The sequence below is a fragment of the Dendrobium catenatum genome, unplaced genomic scaffold (genome assembly GCF_001605985.2).
Source record: "Dendrobium catenatum unplaced genomic scaffold, ASM160598v2 fragScaff_scaffold_853, whole genome shotgun sequence".
NCBI lineage: Eukaryota > Viridiplantae > Streptophyta > Magnoliopsida > Asparagales > Orchidaceae > Dendrobium > Dendrobium catenatum.
In genome coordinates this window covers 8,233,491-8,259,776 of record NW_021319315.1, presented here as the reverse complement: position 1 = coordinate 8,259,776, position 26,286 = coordinate 8,233,491, and the positions used below count along the sequence as shown (strand labels likewise).

General features: G+C 36.6%; 1 protein-coding gene across 2 annotated transcripts in view; it reads right to left on the bottom strand.

Annotated features, from left to right (window-relative positions):
* LOC110101326 (SUMO-activating enzyme subunit 1B-1) overlaps positions 1–26,286 on the bottom strand; it is a 57,795-nt gene that overhangs the window by 13,995 nt on the left and 17,514 nt on the right. For both annotated transcript variants that reach the window (XM_028697010.1, XM_020829184.2), the window contains 2 exons: positions 7,244–7,323; positions 6,985–7,101 (listed from right to left, as the gene is read on the bottom strand). In XM_028697010.1, coding sequence (XP_028552843.1) covers positions 6,985–7,101; positions 7,244–7,323 — 197 coding nt within the window. The remainder of the gene's footprint in view (positions 1–6,984; positions 7,102–7,243; positions 7,324–26,286) is intronic.

Genomic DNA, 26,286 nt, shown 5'->3' with positions numbered 1-26,286 from the left:
TTGAGTACAAATTTAAGGTGTCTCGTAGGTTGGTACTTAAACAGTTGACGTGACCCCAATTCAATTGATAATCAATTTGCAAAGTATGAATTACAACATAAAGAGGAGTATACTCGTCTATAATTTTGTTTATTCATAATCAAAAGCTGGATTTAGGTTGGGCCTCTGTACTTCATATCTTTTGACTCAGAATGCCATTGAAAATATTTTTTACCAGGGCAATGACAATCCAACAAATATTCCTTTAATAAAGTGCAATTCAAGATTATTTTCTCTCAATGAAAATAATAATAATAATTGCAAAAGCAGAAAAAATTCACTATAATTGAAATCAAAACTGTGATCTTTAATACATAGTCGTACAAGAGCCTGAGATTGCTTGAATTCTATTAAAACCTTTTTAACAAAAATGGTTTTGTTATTGCGAGTTGAAAGAGCATCCAGCGAGTCAAAACCATAATCCTTCGAAACTCATGGTTGCAATAACCTTGAAATTCAAGATGATTTGCTCGGAATGATAAAGATAAATTAATTGCAAAAACAGAGAAAATTCACTATAATTGAATCAAAACTGTAATGGTTAATGCATGCATACAAAAACCAAAGGTTGCTTGAATTCTATTAAAACGAGTTGAAAGAGCTTCAAGCTTGTCAGTCATAATCAATAGAAATTCATGGTTGCAATTCATCCAAGTTCTTGCATAACACATTATAGAATTTAGCATCCATCTTCACAACTACTTTATCTCGGTATTTTTCCACATCTCCAAAATATCTGCTATTGAATTTGATATTTGATAATTCAACTATTCCATGAATAATAAATTAGGCACTCACCTTTTTATATTTCAGGGAGATAAATCTACATGCTGGTTTGATTTTTTGAAGTTTTTTTATAAAAGCCTCCTAATAGCTTGTAGGAACAAGTTTAATAAAAAATGCCCTGAACACTTAAAACTTAAAATCCTCCATATTCAAAGTTAAGAAATAAAACTTGAGGTTGTTAAGCAAATACACTTGTTAACGCAGTTAAAATGTGTTGCTGCATAGCGTCACAATAGTTGATAGTAATTTTATGAACTAAAATTCATTGATAATAACAAAAAAAAAATTGAAATCAATTTTTTCTGGCCTATACAATTAAACATTAACAGTCTAAATCAAGAAAATTCTTTTACCTCAAATAATAAGACTCTTATACCTATAAATAAATTAATACTGAGTTGAAAAATTAGTATTAATGATAATTCAATAACATTCATTCAAATATAAATGGCCTTCAAAGTTTTATCACTCTAATATGCCTTTAAAGTGAAAATAGCAAAAGAAAGAAAAGAAAACAGTAGAAATAACTACAAATGATGGCTGATTTTGGATTATAACTTCAACATGAAAAACAAAATGCTGGTGATCTACGATTAGAGAGGAAGATCGGCTCTCCCAAAAGACCTAGATGCCGGTAGGAAGCTGATAGGTACCACTTGAGTTTTTCAAGTGATTACTATCGGATCTAAGCCAAATCGCAACTATTCCGCTGTTTTCTATGGGAAAACAGCCACCAAACACAAAAACAGTGGAAAAATCTGAGAGAAATGCGTAGAAGTAAGGTAAGAACCAATAGCAAAACGACTTAATTTTCACGTCCCATCGGATCTAACTCCAACCTAAATCGCGCACACGACACTATCACCACCACCTAAAACACCGCCCGAATCATAAAACACGACACAGACCTGCTAGACTCATCTCTATACAGAAATACCCCACTAAAAACCACAGCCAAGACTATCACGAGGGAGGTGGTGGTGCTAGATAACGGTGTTCAAAACCCTAACGACGAAACACCACTACACCTATCTCTACTCGAATCCTTCGCGTAGATAGATGCTCTGAGTCGATGCAAAGAAAGAAAGGATCAAGTTACCTTCGATTCGAGAGGAAGGAAAAACTCTCAAATCTCTAGCCGTAGCCTAGAGCCCAAAAGAAAAACCTAGATCTCCACAAGATGAAAACTAAACCTAGGTTAACTCCCTCTTAATACAATCTAATTCAAACAAAGAAAGGACATCTCTACCCTTCAATCTCCCTCCAAAAACACTTAAATTTGTTTGAATTGCAAGTGGACCCCACCCCAAGCCCCATTCTTTCTTCTGTCGGCTCCCGTGTTCCGCTTACGCTGGAGAAGACCCGGACCGGCTGGGCCGGTCCAGGTTGGACCGGCCTAACAGAAGCCCTCACAGAAAAAACTACAACAAATAGGGCCGCCGCTTCTAAATAGCCAAGACAATCGCCATCAGCACTTACATGTACCCTGACTGTGAGCACCTGGCTAAAATATGCAATTGGTCTCCGGTCTTTCATGAGTACTGCTCCTAGCCCATAACAAGATGCTTTTGTTTCCACCATAAATGGTCTCCCAAAATCTCGAAGTGCCAATATTGGTACAATGATCATAGCTTTCTTCAGCTCCTTAAAAGCTCTTGTCGCTTCCTCCCTCCACTTGAAGATATTATTCTACAATTGCTCTGTCAAGAGTCCTGCAATGATGTTGTATCTCTTAACAAATTTCCAGTAGTAACCAGTGAGCCCTAAGAACCTCCCAACTCCTTCAAGTTCTTGGGAAGAGGCCAGTCCACCATGGCCTGAACCTTGGACTGGTCAGCTGACACCTCTTCTTGGGACACATGTCCTAAATACTCCATCAATGACTTCCCAAATGTGCACTTTTTCCAATTGACGAACAACTAGTACTCCCTCAAGGTCTCCAGTACTGTCTTCAAGTGTTCCCAGTGTTTGTCTTGTTGTATATTAAGATGTCATAAAAAAATACCAAGAAAAATTTTCTGAGATGTGGTTGGAACACTCGGTTCATAAGGGACTGTAAGGTGGAAGGGGCATTGGTGAGACCGAAAGACATCACCAAAAACTCCTAGTGCCCTTCATGTGTCCTAAAGATTGTCGTGTGCACATCAACTACCTTCATCTTGATTTGATAATATGCCGACTTCAAATCAATCTTGGAAAAGATCATTGTTCAAAATAACTCATCCAAGAGCTCATCAATCACTAGAATGGGAAACTTATCTAGCATTGTTTCTATGTTTAGAGCCCTGTAATCCACACAGAACCTCCAATTGTCATCCTTTTTCTTCACCAACAAAAATGGACTACAGAAATGGCTCACACTAGGCCTAATGATCACTGCTTCCTTCATCTCCTTGATCAGCCTCTCTATCTCATCTTTCTGAATATGGGAGTAACGGTATGCTCTGAAAGATATAGAAGAGGCCCCTTCTTTTAGATTGATGGTGTACTCATGGTCTCGTGGCGGTGGTAACCCGAAAGGTGGATGAAATACATCATGATACTATTGCAGAATTTGCTAAACACCCACTAAAATTTCCCTTCCCGTCCCTTGATCCCTTCTATGCTATGCAACTCCACCAAGTACCCTAGGCATGCACCCTGGATTGTCCTAAGCATGGTTCTAAGTGATATCATACTTTTGCATAAGCTAACATCTCCTCAAAGCACTACCTTCTTCCCTATCTACCTAAACCTCCATGGTCAAAGACTTCCAATTCACATTCATTTCCCCCATGGTCTATTGCCACTTCATTCCTAGAATCACATCCATACTTCTAAAGTCCAAGGGAAGGAAGTTTGCCACTACCTGAATACCCTGCAAGGTCATTACCACCCTTTTACATATCCTTCGACTCCTCTCTATCTTGCACGTCCACATCATCACCCCACATCTTTTAGTCTTCACCAACTTCAACCACAATCGGTCCATGACCTTATTCGATATGAAGTTAAGCGTAGCTCCCCTATCCACCAAAACCACCATTGGTTACTCCCTGATTTGCCCCCTCACTTTCATGTTATGATTTAGAGTGAATCCCATCACTGAGTTTAGGGACACTTCTGTCGCATCTAGATGTAACTGCTCTGTTTCACCTTATGATCTCATCTAGCTCATCCCCACTCTCTTCTTCCCCCCTCACAAACCATCAAGACCCGAAGGGCTCGATTCTTGCACCTATATCCTGGTGTAAATCTCTCATCACACCTGAAGCATGACCATTTTGCTTGTCTATCCTACACCTCTGCTTATGTAAGGCGCTTAAAATTGCCTCCAAGATGAACTCCAGTGCTCTTCTCCTTCGATGCCTCCCTTTGAAATTACATCGTATGGGCCCTCAATGTCAGGGTAGTGGAGGTAGTCCGGTAAGCCCCTCCCATGGTGTTGCTTCGCTAGACTTCTCCCTCTGATGCATCTCTTTCACCCTTTGTGTTAGTTCCATAGTCTCTCTTAGCCCTCTAGGCATCAATACCCTGAGCTCTGCTCGTATGTCATCATTAAATTTTTTCATGAAATTCTCTTCCAACCCTTCCTCAGAAATCACCCTCATCCTACCCAACAGCAGTTCAAACTTCTCCGGATACTCCATGATTGTCCCCTACAAAGTTAAGGCATAGAACTGCTTATGCAGATCTCCTTCCCGAATGACTCGAAATCGTTCCAAAAAACAATCCTTAAATTCTACCCATAATAACTCGGATATGTAGCATCCCTCCACTGAAACCAAGCTAGGGCTTTACCCTCCAAATATAACCCTACCGCCATGAGCTTTTCTCCTTTCATCAGCCCATTGATAACAAAGTAACGCTCCACCCGATACACCCAACCCTGAGCATCTTCCACTTCAAAGACCGGTATGTTTAACTTCCTTGATTTCGCATCCATACCCAAATGACTTCTCCATCCACTAGTTCCTCCCGTGTAGTGATGGTGCATCTCTCCCTTCCTCCCTTGGCAGGTTTGGACCCCATGGCTCGGCCACCAATCGTTTCCTCCTCCGGTCCACCTTCCACCATATTTGGGTGGTCTCCCAAAGGGTTCAGCCTCTCCCTTTCTTGCTGCCCTTTCTTCAAAATACCCTAATCCATCTCCCATCAGAACCCCCCTGTGGTGGTCCATGAGGGTAAACACTCTCCACTTCATCATCGTCCTCTTAAATTTTATTTCCCTTTGCTCAGCCTTAGGAATCGCAAGTGAGGCTTTCGATTTCATCTCGATAGTCATATCTTGTAAGTTTTCAATGCGGTTCTCTATAGATGAGAGCCTTCCTTTTATAGTTGAAAACTTCCCCTCCATTCCAGAATATTTCTCCTCCATTCCGGTCTTGAGTTGCTCCATCTCACCTTCCAATGCATCCATCTTCTTTGCTTCCATTTACCACGCTTTGATATTAATTTAATAAGACTTTGAAGTTTAAATAGCAAAAGAAAGAAAAGAAAACTGTAGAATTACTCTAAATGATGGCTGATTTTAGATTATAACTTCAATACGAAAAATAAGATATAGGTGATCTACAATTAGAGAAGTAGATCGACTCTCCCAAACAATCTAGACGTCGCTAGAAAGCTCTCATAGAAAGGATTCTAGCAAAACTCTAATCAAAACATAACCCTAATACAAAATAACTAGCTCTGAATAAACTCTTCCTATTTCCTCCCAAAAAAGTCTTATTGCCTTAATTAATTGCCTCCTTTATTTTGAATTCAAATTGGCATTAAACGGCGATTAATTCATTCCTTATTCCTTCTACGTAAATGGAATCATAGCTTTGGTGGGCCCCACAAAGGTGACGAAAATCTCATTGGATCTGGCTCCAGGTTCTGCCCCCTCTTGATTTGGTTCTTGCTGGACCGGCCGATCCAAGTCCCCCCTGCTTGCTGCTATATCACACCCGTGTCTGGATTGTTTAGTATTTTAATATTTTATTATTGTTCTTGGAGAATAAATGAGTCACGATATTCTTAACATAAATACGGTTAGTATAGGCTTCATAGTTATCATATTTATTTTGACTGAGAAGTTATATATTACACTCATATGAAATTAAATCTAATATTATAAAGCTCACTCTAACTGAATCTAGGTTATGATATTCCGTACAAAATTTTCCCAACATTTTTTCTATTTTAGATGACTAAATTGATTTGAAGATTAATGATAATAAAAAATATGATAAAATAATTTTTTCCATGTCTATGGTGGCATTTCAATAGATGTTGGAATGATTGTGTGAGATAATATTTGTATTCTATTGATTTGGTTCCAATATGATGATTGTGTTACGAATCTGGCAAACAGGAGCAGGGGGCTCTGTCCGGCTCAAACCAATCAAACCTAGCAATTCTGCTGAGCAAGAAATAGAGCAGTAGAGAGGGAGTTCGGCCCCCCTTATGGGGACTAGCAAAGCTATAATTCATTATGTAAGGAGGAGGAATAAAAGGTGATTGTTTAGGAAAGTTTTAATTATGATTATGAGAGAATTAATTAGGGAAAGATATCTAATTTGAATTCAAATTTGAGGGGGGCCTATTTGGGAAAAGGGAGTTGATTTGGAAGAGAATTAGGCGAGCCTATTTAAGGCTACTATTTTGGAGACTATGCATGTGTTTGCTGAAACTAGGGTCTCTTAGATTATGAGGGCTCTAGCCGGCGGCTAGGGATTTGGGAGAGCCGAATCTTCAATTGGATCTTCCTCTCCAATTGAAGATCCAACTGTATCTTGCTATTTTATTTCATGATTCATGGTGTGTTCTTCTTCCCAATTTCCCATTGTAGTTCACAAATTTGGTTGAAAGTGCATCCACTTCACATCAGATTGGTATAAGTATAACATGCTTCAAAAAAAAAAAATTTTAAAAGTCAATTTCAATAGAAACTTGAGATTATATTTAATTTAAGTGCTTTTAGTGCACATGTAATTTTACAAGTGGCTGAAAAGAGACACAAGCTGTTACAGCAAACAGCTGAAAAAATCAGATGTTGTGAATGCCACAGGGCCAGTAAAAAAAGAGAGCTAAAAAACATAAAAGCCAAGTGCAAGATAATTCATACTCCATTGAAGCCAATTATTAACTAATTACTATTTAAGTCAGTAAAAAAAATATTTCAATTAAAAGCACCTTAGCAGATGCGTAGCTCTGCAGGTCAACAAAAATTTCACCACATGAATCTCTGCATTCAACCGTGTAAAATGAAATCCGCTTTTGCCTTTCTCGACATTTGTTGTTAATTGCGATCTGTGAAAAAATATGATCCAAGAAAAAAAATCGAGCAAAAGAATAGATAATCTACATAGGGCATAAGGAAATTAAAAAGTTGAAGCTAAACTTGAGAGTGCGCACACCCTTAAGCAATCTCTCTCTTATCATAGCCACGTACCTTATCTTTAAGAGAGCAACAGCTAATAACTACAACATCAAACTTGTCAAGGAAAACTCCAGCAAACTGATGTAAATCACCTGAGAAAAAGAAACGTAACTAATATAATTTTTTTTCTATTTTAACTAGAAATGATTACTAGACTGTAAAGTGCCTCTCAACACAATCAAAAAGTGGCGAGGCTTCAGAGGATCCTTAAACGTCAGGTTCAAACATCGTCTTAATGATGCCAAAAATACCAGAAGTATAAGTTACTTTATATGTTTTAATGTCCAAAATTCCAAGATTTGAAATTCTTTTAGAATTGAGCTAGGCCAAGTTCAAGTCAAGCTTTGACTAGTAGCCAATGCCTGCAGTCCAAGCCACAACAGCATGGTGATTGGAAGTGCTGGTAGAAAATAATTATTCATTGGCTGAAATTGAATTTCAACAAAACCAGAAAACAAACCCAAGGAAAATCAGGAAGAAAACACACAAATACTCTTTTATTGCAAGATATATGAAGAAAAACAGCAACATACAATGGATTTTCAATTGCTGAGGAAGATACAACTCTCCAAAATCCCTAGACGTCGGCTAGAGCCCAATCAACCTAGAAACAAACTAAATTTAGCAAACAAGACATAACCCTAACCCTAGGGAAATAACCTACTTAAAGAAAACAATAGAAATCAAATATCAAAACAACCCCCCATAGTTGAATTTTCCCTCCTAGCCTCCCATTGGAAAAGAACACAGAAATACTCTTTTATTGCAAGATATATGAAGAAAAACAGCAACATACAATGCATTTTCAATTGCAGAGGAAGATATAACTCTCCAAAATTCCTAGACATCGGCTAGAGCCCAATCAACCTAGAAACAAACTAAATCTAACAAACAAGACAACCCTAACCCTAGGGAAACAACCTACTTAAAGAAAACAATAGAAATCAAATATCAAAACAACCCCCCATAGTTGAATTTTCCCTCCTAGCCTCCCATTGAAATCCCCCCCCACCACAAGGGCCGACGACATTGCTGGCAAGTAGAAACCTGTGTTGATTCTTGTAACCCGGAATTACGACATTTAAGTAGCAATCGCATCGCATAATCGATGCGCCGCGGACGAACTTAAGTGAAATTTCGATGTCGTAGGAAAAATTGACGAAATAAATTTCATTAGATTCGTCTCGAAATTTCGAGCGAAACGGTATAAAGGACTTATATCCAATTTCGCACGGATTTGAAGTTAAAATTTATCAAAGTTCGTTTAAGTAAACTTTACCCTTTTTGCCCCCTTTACCCCTCATAAGTCTCAAAAGAAGCTTTTGGAAGAGGGGCACATGCGTCTTTTAGCAATATCCTCTCTCATTTAGCACAAGTCTCCCTAAGGGACCGAAATATTTCGGTCCCTTTGTTCTCTTGGCCGAACCGAAGAGAGGGGGGCGACGGGAGAGAGAAGGAAACGGCGGGAGCTCCTTCCAAGCCGGCGATTCCTACGAGATTCCTTAGGAAAAGCATAGAGGAAAACTTGAGGTAAGTTGTTCTTAAGAGAAATGAAAATTTTCATGAGATTTTTTGCATAGAGAAATTTTAGGGTTTTATTTTTTTTTTGGATTTCTTTAGAAAACCTTTAAGCTTTGTTGGATCTATTGTTTTATACCATAAATGGTAAGTTTTCTTAAAAAAAAATGTGAAATCTGAAAATTAGGGTTTCTTCTTTTGACTTATTTTTGTATGAAATTGTTAGGAGAAATGAGGGACGGGATGTTATAAAGCAAATGCAAAGTTTTCTTTTGAAATTTTGATTTTTGAAATTAGGGCTTTTCCAAATGAAGTCAATTAAAGCTTGCATGTATTGAAAAACATATTCCTAAGGGTTTAGAGAGGTCTCTAAAGAAAAGAAATTTTAATTTTGAACAAAAATAAGATTTTCTTTATTATTTTATGCTTAATTCCGAAAATAATAAGAATTTATTTATAAGTAAAAGAAAGAGGAATGTTTTAGAAGGATTTAGGATGAATTGGATGACTTTTTAGGTTCCTATATTTGTTATTTTAATTAAATCCGAAATTACTTTATATAAATATAAAAATTTTGTATGAGGTTGATGTTCTTTGACTTTAAGGATAAGTGGAAGAAGGTTATAGGAAGCCTATAAAAGAAAATTTGAAACATAAAGTTTACTTTGGCAAGAATGCCTCTAAACTTTATGTCAATGTCACAGGTCTATTCATGTACAAAGATGACATAAATTTTTCTTACACATACTCGTGCAATGCCATCCAATACAATTAACACACAACAACTAATAACTAAGAACAGTAAGAACCTGTCACCCGGTGCGCGCTCGACTGTAGGTAACCTCGGATGATCAGCCATCACCTAAGGTCGGGTCTCCTGAAATTTTTCCAAACTAAGGGAATTGAGCTTACGCTCAGCCAGAAATTTCTAATCCTAAACATTGCTCATTTGACAAAAAAAATGTACATGCTTTAAGCAAAAGGGAACATGTGTTTCTTATCTAACTCATAATGTCTTGATTAGGTCATAATGAAAGTATATCTTCGTTTATTGTCATAATAAAAGATAATGTAGATGTCATATTGCATATTGTCATTTAGATAGTATAATGCATGTCATCTCACTTATTTAATATATTCAACGTCCCGGAGTACCAGGGGTGTATTGATCAGGTACACAAACCTTTTTGGCCATTTATTTTCTTTTCCTTCCCTCTGATTAATGACATTATCTTCCCAGGCCATAAAATGTGGCCATTTAAATGTTTTTAGGCAAAGATAGATAACTACTTTATAAGAGGATTAAGCAATGGTCGCTATCACTCAGACCCTACCCTGGGATGATACAAAGTGGATTGGATTGTGGTATTACGTGTAGTCCAAAAACTAGCATAGAACTTGTTGAATAATCATGACTCTGAATCATTTAATACATTATGTTAATGCTAGGAACAATTCCTCTAGAAGCGATACGCTAAATACTGTAAATACAACAAGATGTGTGCAAGAGTCGATGCACCTGGCCACCCCGTCAGGTACAATTTTTAATATATACACAGGGTTCACTCATAGTCATGCGGACAGATAGTGAGGCAAAGAGCAACATCCAATGTAACTAAGACATTTTTTTCTAATATGATAAGGACTTGGAATATATGAGTGCTCTTAGAGTGTATAAATTAATAATAAATTACAATTAAAATATTATAATTCATAATTATACTGATCTTTAAATATTCTATATTACCTTCAAGAAAACTATATGGATGTGAGGAGAAAGTTAAGAAGATAGGTCTTTAGGATTAAACACACAATAGTCATTAGCAAGTAGGATTGCGTATTACAGTTAATGAAAATAGGAGTATATGATTTATTAGGTTTAAGAGTTTTGAAAGTATACCATGAATTAATTAGTAAAAATTAATGCAGAAAATTAGAAGATATATACTTTAAGTGAGGCTTTTAAGATTGGTGGTTTTTAGAAGCTAAGCAAGATTTATTAATAACTAAAAATAGTTTTGTCTCTTATATCCTCAAATATTAGATTTGACATGTTCAGAATTTAAAATTTGTAATACAACTTAGAATAAATTAATCAAATATACTCAATAATATTTCTCGCTTGCATATAATATATTTATTGAAGTAAAGTAAATTACATTTTTTGGAGGAGATTTAAATGATCAGTTAGTAGACGAGGTAAGAATAAACTTTAAAAGCATTCATGGTGACTATGGGTTTGAGGCAACTAATAAAGGTGATGGAACCAAAGTTTAGATTTATGCTTGACCAAGTTTTATGAAGATTTTGGTAATGGCTAAATACTTGTTTAATTAAAGAAAGAAGAGGCATTTACAATCATTAAAGATTGAATGGATATTGGTAAACCTCAATATTGATTATTTTCTTTATAAGATAGAAGAATAGACTCGTTTCATTTAAGGAATTGTAAACAAGATTGTTAAAGACTCATTTACGAGTGTAAATGTTCATGTACTCATGTATACCATTGCTTTCTATTTGTTTTGGATGTTAAACTGATCGAAATGATTAGGTAATAAAATAAAAAATAAAAAAAAAATAAAATATATGGTCCAATTATTTAACATATTAGGTGAGCAATTGTAATTAAACACACTACTAATAAAATAATTTTATGAAAGAGTAAATTTCAAACACATCTTAAAGAAATTTTTGAGATATAAGTGGAACAAAGAATTTCCTTAGCATCGCCAAAGATAACTGTATAATCCGTGAAAATAGAGAAATATGCTAATTAATATTAAGAATGCTGCCAAGAATGTGTTTAGCCACCGTATCGCCCATAGTATAATTAACATTCATATAATAATGCAAAAATAATTTGGTGGGTCTTTATGCTTCTTCGGAATTTAAATATGCAGCAGACAAATCACACAATTATAAACTTAATAAGCTTAAAGCGCTGTAAAAGATTGGAACCATTGGAAACGTGATAAATAAGACAACAAGAGCCTATAAAGAGTCTATAGAAAATAATAATGCGATGTAAATAAAATTATGCTTTTAATGATTTAATATATATATTAATTCAGATATTAAGTGAGATTCGAGAGATAGGTTATTATGTAATATATGTAAGATCATAAGCAAAATATGATAAACGATGATTTTAGTCTCAATTATAGTGCATTACAGGATTAGACGAGAAAAAAAGTGTTGTTATTCAAAGAAGATAAATATTCAACTAAAGTGGATGAGGAATATTTTGATAAGCACATCTCAATGAAAATTGTGAGAACACCGATTTAAAGATAGCATTAAAAAACTTAGCACCCTTAAAATAAAAATGAAATATTTTTTTAATTTTATCGGCGTATTAAGTTAAACAGATGTTACGAGGGAGCTATAAATTGCATTTATTGAGTAGTGTTTTTGCAATGGTAGATATTTAATTAAGGCTTCTAAAAGAGAACATCAAGGAGGTCTATTCACACTCATGAATATCTCTCACTCTCACATCTTATAAGATACACGCTAATGTTGATAAAAGTTATCCAAAGTGATAAAGATGCCACCATATCGAAGAGTTCTACGAAACGAAAGGGAGAATATGCTTATATTCAAGCCATTAAGCGAGAATAAATGTATATTGCATAAAGTTGTTTTATCTTGTGTTCAAACACTTAGGAGTATTTGTGTTATATAACGCAAGTATTTAATTTTCTTATTTCGCAGGTATTGTGTGATTATATAATTTAAAGATTTATTTTTAAGCGCACCATATCTTTAATTGACATATAGGTCTGAAACTAAAAAGTCATGGATCGCTTCTTATACTAGACCATTTGACATGTAGGTATAGCTCATCCCCTAAACGGTGTCCATTCTATGCTATATAGACCCTAATGATCTCTACTTATCTTTTACTTAATAATATCATTTCATAATTCTTGTTATAATTTTGCAGAGATTTATTAATTGAAGGTAAACTTGAATCCTTGAGGAACATATAAACCTTAGATGTCCTCACATAAAAAACGTTTTATTATTCAGTTGTAAAGTAGAAATTTCTTTAATATAAAGAAATTTATATGTGATTTTGCTCCAATAATATGTATATAGAAATTATAGATCTTATAGTATACTATTAGGGAGCGAGACCTCGTTGATCTTTTGGGCAGAATATCCACTTTTATTATGAATATGAACAATAATTGCACATAGCTATTAAAAAATGAGCATAATGCTCATGAGAATGCGTCATATTTGATAGCAATTGACTTTCATTTGGAGTAAAGGGTAAAAATAATGCCGCATGGCGTGATATTAATTAAGTTTTTAAGAAAATACAAAGAATATTTTCAAAAAGAATATTAGCGGTAATTGCGCACTAGTGCTTTAGTATAAAACAAGTCCACACTTTTCTCCTGCATCTATACTAACAGAATTATCAGTGAATACGAAAATAGTACTCATGATATATACCATAAAAGAAGAAACACCCTAATTTTCGATTTCACATTTTTGGTATCTCTTAAGTAAACACTTCTCTCATCCCTTCTCTCACTGTGATGATTACTATTTAGTATGACATAGAGCACACTCTCCTTCTAAAAGTATAACGTAAAGGTTTTTCTAAGAAACCAAAAAAAAAATAAAACCTAAAATTTCTCTCGTGATGTATGCAGACAGCAATGATCTCATGAAAATTTTTCATTCTCTTGGTCATATTTAAGAGCATAACCATAATCTTACCAAATCCAAAAAGAATCCTAATTTATTTTTTCCTCTCCTTCCTTACTAACATAAGAGTCCTGCATTATTTGCCAACATCTACAAGGCCTCTCTACTCTCTAATGAGCACACACATCCAGTTAAAACATCAAGTCCAGCACACCTCATTGATGCATTATATCTTTTGAGTCCGGGTATCTGCGAAAGGAGACTCACAACCAGTTTCGAGCCCCGCTCTTGTCTTGCCGCTGCAGCTCTGGTCGGATCTACTGCAACTTTTAGTTCTGAGTACCATCAAAAGACTTAAGGCGCACCCTAGGAATCTGTATATTTTTATACACACCTCCAGAAACATAGATGGCTGTGGTTAATAACAACGTTAGACTTGCTCCGGTTGATCCTGTGGTAATATTAATGTGAATTCGGCCTCGCATAGCCATAAGACATAATTTAGAATAGAAACATCTCCACATTTATGGCTTACACGAGATTAAAGTCACCATCTCCCTTGGAATGGGGCCAATAAAGCTGGTCCAAATTCCCTTTTTCTTTAAGAATAGTGAGTTTGTCCATAATCTGGGACAAAATAAGTTAATTTCTTGTCCATTGTAATATACATGAAATAATTAGGTGTTTTGTGGGTAGCTCTCATAAACTACAATAGTTTGAATTAGGGATCATTATGATGGGTACAAGCAAATACTAGTAGTATATGTCAGTTTTCATTATATAAAGAAGGAAAAAAATTTTTTCGCTTCTCTGGAGTAAATTTCTTACGTGGCGAATTACGGGACGATCGGTTGCCTGCCAATCATTGCCAAAGTCTCATAAGTGCTAAGCGTAACCGGAGAAGATAAGACTTGTGAAGATATGGGTGGGACAACAAATAGAGATGAGGCCTGGCTATAGGTGCAAGAAGGTAAGGAGGGCACAAAAAAGACGCAGAGTAGTGGAGTTTGGGAGGGAGAAGCTATCTAAACTGTTAAATGGTGGAATATATTTGACGGCATAGGATAATTCGAGAGAATATTAAAAGTACTATATTATTTAACTATTCTATTGAATTTTTGTGTATTTAATATAGATAGAGTCTTGCTCTTCTATTTAATTGATGAGGACTCAGAGAGACGGAATCAAAATAGATTTTACGGGCCACAGATATCTAATTAAAGATTTACTTGTATTGATTATTAATTTTATTCTTTAGTTATGAGTCTTTTCTGAGAGAGATCTTTTCTTTCCGTTTTATGCGAGCCTTGCTTAAGGGCCTACGAATTATTGTGTTTTGCCCGGAAGGGCAATTGTGCTGAATTACTCGTAATTTTCCTCATTCATGTATTCGGCTAGTTTAAAAGATTTATGTTCGTCCTACTCTCCTCCTTCTTGGATCGGAGCGAGTGATGATGATTATTAGCACGAAATACAAAAATTATATCTTCTTCCGTGGGTGATTATGTGAAATTTCATATTTTCTTTGATTCTCTTCAGTGAGTTAACACTCCTAAAGCTTCTGTGTCTGAGGTTTCTCGGGACGAAGCCGCACACAGGTTGAGGGCAGAAACGCAGAGACCCGCAAGTCGTTAGGATGCGTGCGAATGCACTTAAAATGATCGAAATTGACCGGTCGCTCTTTTTATACAGAAGCCGTGAGTATTATTCTATAACTAATCTATATGGGTTTTTTTCTACTTCTGTCGACAACTCTGTTTTCGCTAGCCCTCACGCCAGGGTCCTCTAGACCCCGAGATCCAATCATTTCCCCCCGCTTATCCTGCACTGAGCTTCCCCACTAGCGGGGGGCAGAGGGACTCCTATTCTTATACACAAGAAATCTCCCGGAAGACCAGGAGCGCTCAAGGCGCGCGACAAACTTCACATCTTATCCTGTCGCTTTGGCCGCGCAGCATTTGATCCAGTTCCATGGATATTGTTTGAATGTCTATATAAATTCATCATTAAATATGCTCGAGTGTACTGTTGTCCTATGCAATATATAATATATTATAGTGAGAGTTTACCTTTGTATATTCGCTTATATGTGTATAGAGATATTCTCTAGATTATATGTATATTACGAAATATTAGACGAGCCTATATATATATTGTTTTCTAGGACAAAATTTCTCTGGAATATGGAGGCAAAGTATATAGTTCTGAGTAATCTAGGGATTTGAGTATGCTATATAATATCTCTTCAACCTCTCTTCTGCATAATGACATGGATGAGAAACTGACTTAGAGATTTGTTTTTGCTTTTTACTTACTCACTTAATGTGTCTATTCATGTCAACATATAGAATGGAGTAAGGTTCTGATGTTGCTTAAAGCGACCAATTCTCAATATTGGCTCCTCCTCCCCTCTCTCGCCAGTGCCACCGGCCTCACCTTGGAATGAGCCCTCAGGCATTCAAGCACCAATTAAAGTGAAAATTCAAGCCTCTGTAATTGGGGGGTGTATTCTATATGATATTTGATTTCTATTGTTTTCTTTAAGTAAGGTTATCATTCCCTAGAAGGGTTTAGGGTTGATTGGATCTTGTTTGCTAATTTTTAGTTTGTTTCTAGGATTGAAAAATTTGGGCTCAAAAGCCGACGTCTAGGGATTTTGGAGAGTTTGTAATCTTCTCAGCAATTGAAAATCCATTGTATTGTTGCTATTTTCTTCATATATCTTTGGCAATAAAAGGTATTTGGTGTGTTTTCTTGTTTCCTCATTATCACTTTGGGTTTGTATATTCTGGTTTTGTTTGAGAATTTCAATTTCAGTTCCTTTCCAATGAATAATTATTTTTCTACCAGCATTCCAATCACCATTCCCTTATTTCCTTCAAGAACCCTGTATTAATGTATAGTTTTAGAGAGGTATTGAATGCATAAGGCCTTGGACTACCCCCTCTACGCTCCCTCCTCAATCTAATTGAGAGCTCTCGACTTGCCAGGTTGCGCCCATCTCATATGGTGAAATGGAGAATTTCTCTAATAATCTGTCTCGGAAATTTGTGCGCCATACTATTAAAAAATCATCCATATACGCACACTTAATATCTTCCTATTCGTGAGGTATTTTGTTTTAATGAGAGCACATCATTCTAAGATACGTATCTATAGAATAGCCTTGCACCGCTCCATATTATTGGTCCTCTGAAGCTACTCAAAATACTCGCCACTTGAATTTTATATTTTCAGAGAATTTTGGTGTATGGTATGTAGGACACTTTACAGTCTAGTAATCATTACTTCTAATTAACAATAGAAATAAAACCTAATTCTTCTTAGTTTACCGTTTCTCATCTACTTTACTAATTAATCCTCACGTGTGAACCCTCAATATACATGCAGCGCATCTTGCCCTGGGGCACGCTCTTTCCTTGACCAAGTCCTTGATGTTGTATTATTAGGCTGTTGCTGCTCTTAAAAGACCTAGCACTAGCGTCACGTGGCTATGATTAGAAGAGAGATCACTATAAGGCGTGCGTGCGCAACTCTCGAAGTTTAGCTTCCACTTTTTGTGTCACATTGCCCTCGCTATCGCCTCTACTGTAGAAAACTTTATCTTATCCTCTTCTCGCCTCTCGCATCTGTTTGTTTGTGATATATTATCTATGGAATTCATGAGTGTAAGTCTCTAACAACGAGAGAAAATCGGCAAACGGCAAATGTCGATCGCATATATGCCAGCAAAAGCCCGGATTTCATTTTATCCACCTTCGGTCTCCGCACATTGCGAGAGATTCATGTGGTGAAATTTTTGTTGACCTGCAGAGCTACGCATCTGCTATAACTCACGCGCTGTTCAGCATTCTCCTTATATTGCTGAATATGACATTTTGGTTCTTTTGGTATATCACATGATAAGTATAGCTGAACATAGGTTTGGAGATATTGAGTCACAATTATTGGGTCGCTACGATTCGAATGGATGTATAGTAATGCAATTGAACATCTCTTGCATTGGCTTTATGATATCTTCATATAATTCACCAATGCTGTCTCTTTGACCTCGTTGAGGCTTTTCTTATTTCAAGACGAGCATAGGCCCATTGCCACGACTTATACTTTCGGGAGCCCGAGTTTTCCATCAATACACAACACTCTTGTATTAATATGTTTTTCAGTCGCTGTTTAGCTGTGCTGAACGAACGAGCTATAATAGGTGGTCTCCATACAGTGTTCAACGCCACTTGTTAAAGGTCTCAATTGTGTCAACTTTGTAAGAGCAACTTAAATCGACAAATATAATCTAATAACTCCTCCTCCAACCAGATTTCTATTCCTGAAAATTCCGACACCTTTAACATAATTCCATTATTTTTTTGTATATCTTGTATTGAGAAGTCACTGTGAATTTACCTGCTTTCCTCGCATTATACAATCTGATGTGAAGTAGGTGAGTGACCTCTTCCAACGAGAATATTCTCTATATGATCGTGATACATAACTGGTCAATATCGCCAAAGTGCGCGTAGAGAGAAGAGAGTTATCACCCGAGTGAGATCATACATTATCGCAATTCAAAATAGCAAGATACAGTTGGATCTTCAAGATTAGAGAGTGAAAAGAATCCACATCTAGTAAATGTATATCGGATCTTCGCCATAGATATCCCTTTAGAGTGCCCGCTCGGCACTGAGACGTCCTTCCTGATTAAATTCGGTTACATGAGACCTTTTGTCTGTATTCAAGCAAAACACAATGCATAGTTCTCCCTAAAAATAGTAGCCACTTAATAGGACGACTTTGCGGCTATAATATTCTCTTCCCTCAAAACACTCCCTCATTGTTTGCCAAAGTCAGGCTCCCCTCACAATTTGGCACATTTCAATATACATTCAGATATATATGCAAGTTTGGGGTACCTAATTAAATATCTATATGGGTGCATTAACTCATTATAATTTTGTAATTAACTTCCGCTAAATATGCTACTATTATGTTAGTCCCTCACCTCCTTATAACAAGTATGAATTATACTAGCTTGCTAGTTCCCCATGAGAGGGGGCCGAACTTCCCGCGCTCTATGCTCTATAATCTTAGCTCAACAGTTTGCCAATTTAATTCTTAAGCAAGATAATCTGGCTTCTAAATAAGGGAGCTTCTCTGGGATATGTGTTTGAGTGTGGCCTGACAGAGCCCTTCTCAGCGATCAGAGCTCTTCCTATTGCTCTATAGCTCAAGATGTTCGATTATCAAAAGATCTATATTAACATATATTAGTGATGGACCTAAATAATATCTACTAATAGAAAATTACAAATATTCATCTACACACTCAACTCATTTTACCAACCATTCTATTTGAGAAAATAGCAAGACGAGATAAAGGACACATGGAATATAAATTATTTCTATCATTATTGCTTTTTTACTTATACATCCGTACATAATTCACTTTCTCTCATAATAACAACACTTAAAGTAGGCCCTATTCTAACAACTAATCCGTAAAAGAGTGTTTTGGGACCACATTACAATGATGGATGGTAAGAGGATGGCTAATCTAATTTGCAATATATTCTCCAAGAGATAACTGGTAATCATCAATGATAACGCTTAGCGCATTTACTAGTTAGATAGAGTGAGCTTTATAATATGATAACGATATAATATGAAATGATTTCTTAATGAGAGAGTGTAGATGATATAACATATGTAATAAAAAAATATACAAAATTCTCACACGTCATAAGAATCTCAAGATTTGTATAACCTCACTCGAAAGCCTCATACCTTACACTTAATTGCTTGCGCTCAATGTATTTATGTCATAACAAAATATATCATGTAGACTTATGGGATTCGACGCTGATTAGAATTAATTCTCGAGCTAAGAACATGAGATTAATAGGATTAGGATTATAAATAATAAGCTCTAAATACAATTGAGCTCAGAAGCCACAAGAACAAATCGTGGTGTGTCAACAGTTCATTAATAACGACGCAGCTCTGCTAAGGCGGCGCCAAGCCTACACGCAGCTAGCGAGCGGGAATCTTTGGCAATCGGTGGACCATCGGTTAATCCACAATCACAGAAGAACAAACACTTATATGCACGCCGGTCGCCAGTAAACTTGGAGCTCAAGATCATACTCAATGTAATCGAATACATTTTCAGAGTCACCCCTATGCTCCGGGTGCCTATTTATGAACAACCAATGAAGGCCTGTGTATATATATATGTATTACATGAACTTTCCCATTATATTACGGAATGATAGGAACTCACAAGGCGCGCACATTCGCCAACTCTAAAGATCTGCCGGTGTTATTAATCGGGACTAAATTGAGCGAAAGATTACGAGACAATATAAAGCGATGAGACCAATATTATATTATAGGCAAACATCAAGGACACTAGTTTTTATTTTAGGAGGCTAATCTTATGTGAAAAAGAGACTCTTTATTCAGCCAAGATTAAGCATTCATAGCTAGATAATGTCAGTTATTTCATGTTAAGAAGAGTCTATGGCTTGGAGAGCTCTCTTAGACATCATAATGGAATTGAAACATACCTTCTCATATGAGCGAGCCGCTATATTTGACGTAGTAGGCATTCCTGGCCAAACATACCGTCCCTCATATTTTTCAGAAGAGTGTCTTCATCTACTGCTGTATCGCATGCGTGAGAGATTTGTTATGTGGGGAGAAAGCTTCGATAGCATCTACTTTTTTGCTCTAAGAGTTGTTGAGATATCAGCATGCTACTCAATTTCCAAACAGTTTTATTGTGCAATGTTTCGCGTAAATGTTAAGTTCAATGTAATATATCCACCACTCTATAAAGAAATATCAATACAATGCACGCTCAATTCAAATATTTAGCATGTATAAGTGCATCAGCTTTACGATCAGTTTTATAGCATTATTAAATACACATTATAAATCTTATTATGCTCATAATTCTTAGAAACCTTCGACAAAAGTCTATAAGATATTGCAAACAATGTATAAGATAGCATACGAAACAAGGAGACACGTGGGATGAGAAACCGTGGATAGATAATAAGAAAGAGAGATCTTCCGGTAAATTGCAAATATGCGCATACAGAAATAGAGGTGAAAAAGATGGGATGCGCCAAGCTCATATATCAACAAATGTTTAAATCAAATAACGTGCTGTTAATGAAAGAGCAGAATGAATATTTTTGTAATGCACGGGAAAAGTTGTTCTTGGCTCCAAGATGCCAATATTTGAATATGAAGTTCAGTAGGTGGATATCTGCGGTCATCTCTCAAGTTTTAAGCCCAAACAACGGAGGTAGGGGGAGAAGATCTCTTTAGCTGATAAGTTATAAGGAAATGTATAACATTCAACATGATGATTGTATAGTTGTGGCTTAGCAATTTCTTATGGGAGGTATCGCAAACGAGTATATTGTCGACCTCTGTGGCCTAGGCTGGAAGGGAAATAATTTGTGTGTGAAATTTATCATTGTTTCATAAAGACCGGGTCCTGACGTGTGAGTGGAAAGTTGTTTTACCTCTCATTGGATGATCCACTGGTTGGGGATTCTATAGATGGGCACACATGGATTAGGGTATATTTGAGGGCGCAGCTAGATAGGGCCGCCGACAATTCCCTCCCTTTGGGAGACCAACCCATATGTTGGTTTTAATTTTTTCAGGTTTGGACACCATGAGTATATGAGGAGAATTGGTTACCAATGAAAGGGTATAAGGATGGCAGGAGCCATCTTTATATGGAGGTTTAGGTCTACTCCTTACGTGAAAGGAAGGGAGAGATGCCTATCACTAACACAGGGAGGGCTACTGGTGGAGAGTCTTGGGTATGAGTCGCGAAATTAGAGAGTTTACTGTTTGGTTTTCTGATGTGTGTACGATGTCGGTCTGGGATGTATCGAGGTGAGATATGGCGTTACTTGTGTGTAAGTCCTACTGTTTTGTTCGATGTTCTGTTTAATATTTTATTTTTTTTTTCTTCCTTAATGGGGACTAAAGCTGACTCTGAAAGGAAGAAAAGGCGTCATCTGCGCGGTTAAAGGGTTAAATAGAAATTTTGGGAGGTTAAGTTTACAGCTGCAAGGCCTTCTGCTTGGGTTTCAGTGGATGGGGATGCCTACATATGAATTCTCTTCTGGTAGGTTAGTTTCTAATTTGCTGGATTACGACATTTAAGTCTCTCTCTAAATACACAACAAACACATGCTTAACTGGTTTGAAACGGAAGGATGGGGACATGCAAGTAACACCAGAGTAGAAAAATAAAGTTACTCACTTCACCTCCATGCATCCATCATGCATCACGGAGTATGACATGTAGCATCCAATCTCACTTGATAGACAAAAATGGCTAGGGAGGCGCGCTTTAGTATACCTCCGAATTATGATGCCCAGGAAATGCTTCTACTACGTCCAAAGTATAGTGGGCCTCGCTTGTGATTTTCAACCCTTTCGAATATGTTGGGCCTCGCATGCTCCTATGTAGTTTTTAAACTATCCGTCTTCTATCGGCCCATTTTCTGGAGTGATACACAAGTTAACGCTACACATTACCGATACATCCCAACTCTTGAGCAGTGAGTTTTTGAAAAGAAGAAGCATTCACACTAAACTCTATTCATAGAGATACAGACTCACTGTGAGGTAATATTGGCTTTTCTAGTTTACATTCTCTTGTATCCGTGTTATCAATGAGAGATTGGCCATGAGAGGACCGCCTTCAGTGGAATGACTTCTTTTGACTCCTTATGGAAAGTTGTATTTTTTCTGATCCTTCTCCTGCACGACACTATTGTTTTCGTGTTTCACACCTAAGTGTAAGTAATAGGTCGGTTTGATTGATATCTCTCCCTTAATCCGTCATCATTGATATACCTATTGGCAGGGTTTGGACCTCCGCATGCTCGGCCACCAAAGGTGCAAGGTTTTTTCTCTCTTGTGCACTCTTTAATGACTTCCATGGTGGAACCCTTCGCACTCCGATGAATGAGGTGGTGGGTCGCTCCTGTACAAAAGGGTTCGGGCAGCTGCGGTCGTCTCGCACTTTACATCTTGTTGAAAGTTCTTTGTGCTTCTAGCCTCATATATTTATCTTGGTACTAAAACTCATACCCTCGAGAGAATCCCATTTTACTCCTCATCTTTCTTCATACACTGAACTGACCCGCATTAAGATCGCACTCCCTCTTTGGTGGTGGTCCATGAGGCGATAAATCTATCGGAGCAATGAATTCTCAATGTCATCACGTATGCTGTCGCGTCTAACTTTGAGGCTAATTTTATTTTTTCTCCTTGTATTTAGTTTTTATGCTTAAGACCACTCGTTTATTACGGAATCGGCAAGTGAGGGCTTTTCCGATTTCATCTGATAGTTCTATTCATCTCAATGATCTGTAAGTTCTATTCATTATGCGGTTCTCTATCATAAGATTGTCATAAATTGAGGCAGCATAGGCATCTGCGTTGCACCTATAATTTTATCTTGGGTAATGTTGATAAATGCCACTTCCCCTCAACAATTTTTGCGCAACATATCACCATTTTCCTTACCTCAATCCTTCATCCATTGTGTACCAGTGTCTTGTGGTAGTGATGACTCCACTCTTAGTCTCGAGTACCTTGGAAAAATGCCCCAATGCATCCATCTTTCTTTGCTTTCCATTTACTCCTAGGCTCTTGATCGCTTTCTGATATAATGTTATTTAGATAAGACTGATTTGAAGTTTAGAAATAGCAAAGAAAGAAAAGAAAACTTTGTAGAATTAGCTCTAAATATGGCTGATTTTAGATTTAACTTCAATACCGAAAAATAAGATATAGGTGAATCACAATTAAGAAAGTAGATCGACTCTCCCAACATCTAGACGTCGCTAAGAAGGCTCTCATAGAAAGGATTATCGCAAAACTCTAATCAAACATAACCTAATACAAAATAAACCTAGCGTCTGAATAAACTCTTTCCTAATGTTCCTCCAAAAAGTCTTGATTGCCTTAGATTAATGTGCCTCTTATATTTGGAATTCAAATTGGACATTAAACCGGCATTTAATTCATGATCTTATTCCTAATCTATTGTAAATCGCGGAATCATATGTAAGCTTTGGGTGGGCCCTACGGCCACCGACAAAGGATAGTACGAAAATCTGCTACTTTGGCACTTGTTTATTGTTGTCAATTCGCAAGTAGTTTCTGGGACGCCCTCTTTTCAATTGATATGCATTATTGTAATTCTGAAGTATTCTTGCTGAGATTCCGGCCCGATCCATAGGAATCCCTCGTTGTCACTTGCTTGCTGCTAATATTAAATGATGGTGACCAACATGCGCAGGATGCATCCAATTCAAGGCACGTGTTTGTAACGTGAATGATAAATTTGTTGTGTAGTATTTTAATATTTTATCTATATGTAGGTTATTCTTCCACTTCAATAGCTTTGATTGCAGAGATAAAAAATAGGAAAATTCAAAATAAAGTAAGCACGTCACTTAGGTAATTTTACCTACTTGCTTAGTGCGAAGGAGCCACTATGTAGACATTAACGCTAATACTCTTGTAGACTCACACACAAAAAAATATGTAGCAATCGACGAAGAGCCGAGTAATACTTAACAATCATGCAGTCAATAAATTTAATAATGAGAGTTTTCCACCTCGGGGGGCATTGATTCACTCACTCAAGTCGTTCTCACTAAGGCTTTTTGGCCGAGAGTAAATTTTAATTTCTTGACTGCAACATAAGAACAGATGTGTATATCACTTAACTACACCCGTAGCGCAAAATGGAACTAGTAAGAATCTACGGACATATATAAAATGCGTTGCCGTACTTCTGGATAGCGTTACGGAACGTGGTGGAGAAAGGTATTGATCTGGTTACGGTGCCTCTAAATGGATATTGATTCGTACCAGAAATTTTGCCAACCATTTTTTCTAATTTAGATGACTACAATATGATTTGAAGATCTAATGATAATCAAAAAATAATAGATAAAATACTTTTTTCCATGTCTATTGGTTGAGCATTTCAATAGATGTTGGAATGATTGTGTGCAGAGTATGATCTTTTGTATAATCTATATTGACTTTGCATTCCAAGTATGATGATTGTGGTTACGAATCTAGCAAACCAGGAGAGCAGGGGCTCTGTCCGGCTCAACCAATCTAAACCTAAGCAATTCTGCTGAAGGCAAAGCAAACGAAATAGAGCAGTAAGGTAAATGAAGGGAGTGTCGGCCCCCTTATGGGACTAAAGCATAACGCTATAATTCATATGCTAATGGAGGAGGAATCAAAGGTGATTGGTTTAGGGAAAGTTTTAAATTAATGATTAATGAGGGATATTAATTGGGAAAGATATCTAATTTGAATTCAAATTTGAGGGGGGCTATTTGAGGAAAAGGGAGTTGATTTGGAAGAGAATTAGGCCGAGCCTATTTAAGGCTAACTATTTTGGAGACTATGCATGTGTGTTTGCTGTAAACTAGGGTCTCTTAGGTTATGAGGGCGTCTAGCCGCGGCTAGGGATTTGGGAGAGCCGAATCTTCAATGATTTCCTCTCCAATTGAAGATCCAACTGTATCTTGCATTTTTAATTTCATGATTCTGTGTGTTCTTCTTCCCAATTTCCCCTTGTAGTTCACAAATTTGGTTGAAAGTGCTATCACTTTCAACATCAGATTGGTATAAGTATAACACATGCTTCAAAAAATAAAAAAATTTTAAAGTCAATTTCAATAGAAACTTGAGATTATATTTTGAATTTAAAGTGCTTTTAGTGCACATCGTAATTTACAAGTGGGCTGAAAAGAGACACAACGCTGTTACAGCAAACAGCTGAACAAAATCAGAATGTTGTGAATGCCACAGGGCCAGTAAAAAAAGAGAGCAAAAAACATAAAAGCCAGTCAAGATAATTTCATACTCCATTGAAGCCAATTTAATAACTAATTACTATTATAAGGTCAGTAAAAAAAATATTTCAATTAAAAGCACCTTAGCAGATGCGTAGCTCCTGCAGAGTTCAACAAAAATTTCACCTACTATGAAATCTCTCATTCAACCGTGTAAAATGAAATCGCCTTTTTGCCTTTCTCGACAATTTGCTGTTAATTGGCGATCTGTGAAAAAATATGATCCAGAAAAAAATCGAGGCGAAGAATAGATAACTACATAGGGACATCAAGAAAATTAAAAGTTGAATGCTAAACTTAGAAGAGTGTCGCACACCCTTAAGCAATCTCTCTCTTATCATAGCCACAAGTACCTTATCTTTAAGAGAGCAACAGCTAATAAACTACAACATCAAACTTGTCAAGGAAAACTCGCAGCAACTGATGTAAATCACCTGAATGAAAAAGAAACGTAACTATATATTTTTTTCTATTTATAACTAGAAATGATTACTAGACTGTAAAGTGCCTCTCAACACAATCAAAAAGTGGCGATGGCTTCAGAGATCCTTAAACGTCAGGTCTCAAACATCGCTCTTAATGATGCCAAAAAATACAGATAGTATAAGTTACACTATTATATGTTTTAATGTCCAAAATTCCAAAGATTTGAAATTCTTTAGAATTGAGCTAGCTGCCAAGTTTCAAGTCAAGCTTTGACTAGTAGCAAATGCCTGCAGTCGCAAGCCCAAACAGCATAGGTGATTGGAAAGTGCTGTAGAAAATAATTATTCATGTGGCTGAAATTTGAATTTCAACAAAACAGAAAACAAACCCAAAGGAAAATCGGAAGAAAACAACAAATAACTCTTTTATTGCAAGATATAATGAAAGAAAAAATGCAACATCACATGGATTTTCAATTGCTGAGGAAGAATACACAGTCTCCAAAATCCTATAGACGTCGGTAGAGCC